General features: G+C 43.4%; 1 protein-coding gene across 1 annotated transcript in view; it reads right to left on the bottom strand.

Annotated features, from left to right (window-relative positions):
- Window positions 1–806: 806 nt before the first annotated feature.
- PDGFA (platelet derived growth factor subunit A) overlaps window positions 807–7007 on the bottom strand; it is a 54367-nt gene continuing 48166 nt past the window's right edge. Inside the window, exons 5-6 of the mRNA XM_020813996.3 lie at window positions 4181–4307; window positions 807–2544 (exon numbers count right to left, since the gene is read on the bottom strand). Coding sequence (XP_020669655.1) covers window positions 2534–2544; window positions 4181–4307 — 138 coding nt within the window. The 3' untranslated portion in view covers window positions 807–2533. The remainder of the gene's footprint in view (window positions 2545–4180; window positions 4308–7007) is intronic.

Here is a 7007-nt window from a genome sequence, read left to right as displayed (position 1 = left end):
AGCAGTCCCGAAACTGGAAGCAAAAGCTGCCATGGGAAGATCACAGCTGAAATCAAGGAGGGAGAAACGCAGGATTGCCCCAGTGTGTGTGCTCAGAACTCCATGAGCACAAGAGCCAATGCCCTTACCAGTGGTGGAAAGATCCTTGTGGACATCTCAGAAACGGATGTGGGCAGATGCCCTTCAAGGCACCCAATCAGGGCAAATGCTCCCTCCGCCTAAGGAATGTTGAGTGAAAATACTCAGCTTGTAAGTCTGTCCTTTAAAAATACAGGGAACGAATCTTACGTTGTTTCGTTTGCCTTCCTATACAGTGGACCCTCGACTTACAGACGGCTCGACTTACAGATTTTTCGAGTTACAGACTTCTCTGGCTGCAAAATTTAGATTCGACTTGCAGCCGGAGAATCAACTTACAGACCAGAAAAAAACCAAAATGGAATAATAATAGAATAAAAACCACTGGTTATGGGATTAATCGGTTTTCATTGCATTGCAGGTCAATGGAGATTCGACTTACAGACTTTTCGACTTGCAGCCACCATTCCAATACGGATTAATTCCTTAAGTAGAGGGTCCACTGTAGTGAAAAATATATTTGAAAGCTATAGGGGCTCTTCCTCCTAGAAATATATGGCCATAAAATGCATTCCCCCGGTCCCATCCATTGATTTTCCCACCCCCTCTTGTCTTTTTGGTTCAAGAAAACATAGCAGCCATTCTCGGATATATTAAACCATTGATTTTAGATGAAAAAATACAAACGTCACCTTTACAAAAAGACACTTGTTTGGTTGAGTAACACATAAAGCATAACTTTTTTTAATACCAAAAATAAAGAATTTTAGGCTTTTTGGCAGGGTCCTCCCCACGCCGCAGTGACATCATACAATACGGATAACAAGAAGAGGTTTTTTTTACATCTCACATAGCTTAAACATGTGGAATAGCAAACGAGATCGGTTTCAGGAGAGGAACGAAAAACGCTAGCCACAATATCACTTCCTGTGGGCGGCCACCACACATCCTGTTCTCATCCCCCCTGCCCCAACCCCCCCGAAAAACTTAAAATGTATTTTCTGCTTGCATACAGCCTTCAAGGTTGCCTGGGCACGCCAGTTGCGTTTCGTCAGGTCTTGGACACACTGGCTTTTAAATCGCCCATGCTCCTCAGGAAATCCGTTCCCCCATGATTTGTCTACCAAGGAATCTTACGTACCCACAAAAACCTGTCCATGTCAGGGGTGTGTGTGGTGGATTCTGGGGAAAACATCTGGGCCCACATTAGATGCGCAAAAAGTGCCAGCCACAATGAGGAGGCCTCGCAGTTGACCAAAAACATTTAAACAGAACAAATGCGTATTCTACGGCGACCCCAAGCTTCCCTGGTCTGCTCTCCGCCCTTCTCTGTAATCCCATCCTTCACGGGGAGCAACAGAAATGGCCGCCCTGCGGTTTCCTGCTCCGCCATTACTGTTCCCCATGTTCGAGACTCGCCTGCTAACGTCAGGCCAAATCATCTGTGCAGAAACTGGGGTGGAGGGAAGGGCGAGGACTGGGCCAAGGGGGGAAGGGCACAGACATAAACCAAGAAACATTTAGAAAATGATGCATAGGTATACCGTTTTTATTTTAATACATCTCATTAGTTCGCTCCCCCCCCTCCCCACTTAGGAGTAAATTTTTCTGTAATTTGTGCCTGTGTGTTCCGTGTCATCCATACTACAGCAGTCTTCTATATGGGTTATTGGTAAATGCTGTCCAAAATGATAATAAAAAGCTAGGCAAAGAGTAAAAAGAAAGCTTAATAATAACTTTATGGTATAAAAAAAAAACAAGAACATCCACTTAAGGCGCCCCAGAAGGATTTTTCTTTCTTTCTCTCTCTCTCTCTTTTCTTTTCCTTTTTCTCCTTTGTATAGATTTTTAAAACACCACCAAGCCAAAACAGCAGAGTCCGGATTGTCCTTGTGGTGGTATTTGATACATCCCTGCTCTCTCCCTCTCTCTTTCTCTTGCGCGTGGTTTTAACATGTGCCTAAAACCTCCGTCAAGGGTCTCTCCGTCAGCGTCCGTCCCCTGTTCATCAAGAACGCAGCCACAGCTCTTGATGACCACCGCCAGAAAGAAAGCACCATTGACTGCTTTTCTAAGAGGAAATCTGCACTTAACTTAGTGTTGTGGTCGCGGCTTTTTCTTGTTGTTGTTGTTGTTGCAAAAGTACTTTGGGTATCCTCCATTCATGTCATCTTTTCTCGTTTCTTGTTTTCGGGCAGGGAAGTGTCATATTGTTTCATAAGAGTGCTACAATACTTGCTTTGATGTTGTATTAAACAAATGTACACAGTCTCTTTTGTTCTCGTGAAGTCTCTCTCTCTCTCTCTCTTTCTCTTTACGCCAGTTTCTTTTTTCCCCCCCACGTAGGAGAATGAATGAAGTATACAGTCAATAAAGCACCATACACAGTAGGTTCAGGAATGTAACAAACAATGTACATCCATGTCCCAGAGAGAAATTATTTCGTAGCTTATTTTCACCTTACATCTGCAAGAAAGAAAGAAAGAAAAATATTTATAGGCATTCTGTTAGTTCTACTTTGGGCCCATCGCGAGAAGACAGGGTTCTCTGGAAAAGACAATAATGGTAGGAAAAGTTGATGGCAGCAGGAAAAGAGGAAGACCAAATAGAAGAGGGACTGACTGCCTAAAGGAAGCCATAGGCTTGAGTCTACAAGCCTTGTGCAAGGCAGGTTAGGACAGGAGATTTTGGAGATCGCTCCTTCATGGACCAACGTGATGGCACATAACAACAACAGCAACAAACAGTTTTTGTGGTTAGACAAGTATTCTCTCACTTCGGTCATCGGAGGGAGGAACTCCAGCTATCACTAACTGAAAAGCCACTTCCTTGGGTTCTAAATGGTAATCATCATCATCATCTTAGAATTACAGAACTGAAAGGGACCCGATGGATCATCGGGTCCAGACCCTGTCAAGGAGGCACACAGTTGGAATCAAATTCCCAACCTAAATCCAGCACTCCCAACTACTACACTATAGTCAACATTTAAAGGCATGGGATCCTTCCACCTGATCTTAGGTATCCTTCAGTCTCAAGAGACTATGGTAACATGTTCTGTATGGAGGATTGTATTGGCTCTTGCCTTTCCATTGGACTATTTCAGTGAAGTGGAGAGGGGGGATTTGCTGCTTGGGTAACAGCCTATCCTCCACTTGATCACCACTCCCGATCCTACAAGGGCAACTTATTCATTGATAGGATCCATGGGATCAGCATCTTTCTACACGGGAATATCTGATTCCTTGGCTGCCCTGTGACAGTAACACGTGAGTATTTTGAAAAGCAATCAGCAAAGAGAGTGAAAATTGTTGGTAATGTTTTCCATTCCTTCTGATATTTCCAGGAGTTGCAACCAGCAGGCGCTACCTGGTTATCAAACGTTTGCTGTTGTTTTTTTAATGAGGGTCTTAAACTTTCCATACCCATTTTTAAACTTTCTCCCAGACCTTCCTGTTGACATAAAGGCAGGGTTGGTGATTTTTTTTTTTTAATGGCGAGAACAACCTTCAAAGCCAAAGCGGGAAGATGAAAGACAATGTATGCTGATTTTCTGCCATGTCATACTTGACAGCAATTGGGTACTGTTGCATACAGGCCAGAGTCCTGCTATGGACTTATAGTCCCATGAAGTGTAATGGTGTAAATTGGGGCAGTGAATTGCTGCCAATTAAGGCATTGCTGCTTCCATTCCTAGTTGTGTGGTGCTAGTCCTGCAAACAGTGACTTGCTAATTAGAGGCAACTCATTGTGACTTGCTAATTAGAGGCAACTCATTGCTAGGATTAGCAGTTCCACGGGTAAAAATCTACAATATCATTTTGTTCATGGTATCATTGGCTCCATGGAACAATTTATCCTAGAGGCAGGAGATCAAGATTTTAAATTAAGTAAATAAAATCCTAATACTGTTCCTGCCTGCAAATTATCATAGTGTCATGGCTGCAGTTCTTCTACATTGCCATCACTGCTTTCGCTATCATCTCTCCTCTTCCCCTGGGTTATTTGGCTCAAAAGCCTCCACTGTAAACTTCAGGATCTGCATCATTTCCATTGACACTGAATTAAACCCCTCCCACCCCATCCCACATTTCACACATACCAGTTTCTTCTTCACGAAAATCTGAATTGGAATTTGACGATGTACAGGTGCATTCCATGTGCTCTTCTAGCTTTACAAGGACTTCTTTTAATTTTGGCTTTTTTCTAACATATTCCACTTTTGCCACCTGTGGATTTGTTTTTTTAAAAAAAAAAAAAAAATAAAAGACATGTTAGGAAAAAAAGTCATAAAAACAATGTTGCAGGCACAGCAATGATGCCCATGGTCTACTTCTTATTAACAGCGGCTGACTCCAATTTCAGAGGTGTCGTGGATCCACTCCCAGTTTTACTGTGTACTTTCCAGGCATTATCCAAGTTGCTAAACCTATTATGGAGACAGGATTCAGCACCATGGATACCTCCTGTATACTACAGAGTGATGTCTCCTGTACTGTACCTCATGCAGAGAAAAACCTGGCATGGATTCATAGCATCCCTGAAACTGGAGTCACCAGCCAAGACGACTATTTTTTTATGACAAAATCTAGATTAAAAGTTCCCTTTTCAGGCCCTTTTTGGGTTTAGCCATCTTCACAAAGTCATATGTTGGTTTCCCGGCTTCTACAGCTTGCCAGGTTACAAGCAAAAAACTGTATTTCAGGATCCTTCATTATAAGCAGTGCTGCCTTTCTGCTTCGTTTTGTAACTTATGACATAGTTTACAAATGCATTTGGATTGTGTTTGAGTGCTGATATATCCCAGATGCAAACGTAAGACTTTTTTTTTTAAAGGAAGCCGAGAAAGGAAGTCATGCTATGCTGAGAACCCAAATCTAAATTGGATATGGCCAAGTGCCATTCATATTATAAATGCCTACCAAGCTACCTTGGATAACTTCCACCTGATGAAAGATGCTGCCTTTCTTTTCAAGGATGATTTTATCCAAACAACATACCCACTTGGCAGGAGGATGCTTTCATGCAGGCAAGCAGGACCCTGCCCTCCATATTTGGGGCAGAGAGCCAGAAGCTGACAAGGTACTTCCTCGATATGGGATTTTTAGTTTTTTGGGGGGTTTTTTCCAGAGCACCAATAACATAATTCTCCATTCTGGGAGTTCTACCTAACAGACATCTTCCAGACACCAAAATATGCTCACCTAGGAGAAAGGCCTCAAGCGGAAGGCCTCAAATCTTAGCTAGGCCTAGTTCTGCAGAAGCTTCCTGTTTCTGCAGCAGGACTAGCTCGAAACTTTCTCTCTGACCAAGAGGCTTGGGAGGAGCTTGGCCTGACTTGAACCTCATCTTCTAGTTCACTGGTTCTTAACCTTGGATTACTCAGGAGTTTTGGACTGCAACTCCCAGAAGCCTTCACCACCAACTGTGCTGGCTGGGGTTTCTGGGAGTTGCAGTTCAAAAACATCCGAGTAACAAAGGTTAAGAACCACTGTTCTAGTTTAGGACTTTCTCCCAAATGATTCAAGTATCTGTAAGGTAGGCAAGACCTCCCATAATGGGCAAGTGTGGTACTTGTAGTCCAAAATAATCAAACAATCCCATCCCTATTAAGTTCTCTTCCTGTGCCAACAAGAAGAGCTACTGTGTATGCTGACTCTCTTTAACCAATGCTCTCCAATAAACAGCAGTCATCAGAGCTCACAAGATGTCTTTGAAAGCAATATTTCCATTTTACCCATAAAAAAATAAAGTAACAGTAACACAGGAAGCTATGTTACCCTGAGTCACCCCCTTGATCCATTTACCCCAAAATGGTTAGCACTGGCTGGCAGCACTCTCTGGAGCTTCAGCATTGATTCTTTCCCACTCCTCTCTAAACCTGCTAATGTGCTCGTAGAACTGCTTGTGGGCAACAAGGAAATGCGAGCGGCGACTTGTTAATCGGTGGCCGTTTGCTTCCATAAATGTGATTATACTGACAAAAATCCTCATCAGCATTTGGATCATTGACTCAGTTCCTGAATGTTAACCAAGCGCTTGTGTTCATTATATTGATGCTCGTGACAACACACAACTGGACATAGGCAGGATTTTAGGCATCAAAAAAGGTAGGGAAGACAATGAGAACAGAGATCATCAGGTTGTGGGAACTGGTTTAAGAGGCCATAAAATATTGCACCATCAAAAGCACCAGAAAAGCAACAGCCGGACGCAAAGTCAAAAGGATTTGAAGGTCACATATTTTGGGACTTGTTTCTTTCTGGAATGCAGAGCTTTCCTTAAGTCAGATGTGTGATGCCCAGAAGAAGCACACACAACGCAAAACCAAACCAGCTTACACAAACACTCCTCATGCTGGTGTGCAAAAGAGATAGAAATAGCATGCAAGACTCCGTGTATGAGCCTACCTGGACATTAAGATAATCAGGAAAGGCCTTTCTCTTGGTTCCACCACCCTCACAGAGACCCTTCCAGTCTCTTGACCTTGAGACCCTTTGGTTGGAGATGCTTAGGATAAAGCTGGAACAGCCGACATGCAAAGCATGTGCCCTAATATGGAGCCCCTAGGCACGAGATTTTCAGAATTCATGGATTAAAACCCCACAAAGTCTGAAGGAATTCCCTCAGCCAGGCCTCTAGGGATTTAGGGGAGTGGGAAGTCCATTTAGGCATTATAAGTTTTGAACCTCTAAACAGAGGCACCCTGTATGGAGCAGAATAGGCAGGAAGACTACCAGACCCATAATGCCTTGCAGTTCCTTAGCTAGACCTCTAGGGGTTTAGGGGAGTGGGAAGTCCATTTAGGGGATGAAGACAGAGGATGTGCCTAGGCAGAGCTGAGCTCTCTGGAAACTCCAAGGCATTACAGGTTTTGAACCTCTACACAGAGGCACCCTATATGGAGCAGAACAGGCAGGAAGACTACC

Source organism: Pogona vitticeps, chromosome 13 (assembly GCF_051106095.1).
Source record: "Pogona vitticeps strain Pit_001003342236 chromosome 13, PviZW2.1, whole genome shotgun sequence".
In the NCBI taxonomy this organism is placed as follows: Eukaryota; Metazoa; Chordata; class Lepidosauria; order Squamata; family Agamidae; genus Pogona; species Pogona vitticeps.
Note: the sequence above shows the minus strand (reverse complement) of the source record. Positions and strands in the feature narration are given on the sequence as shown.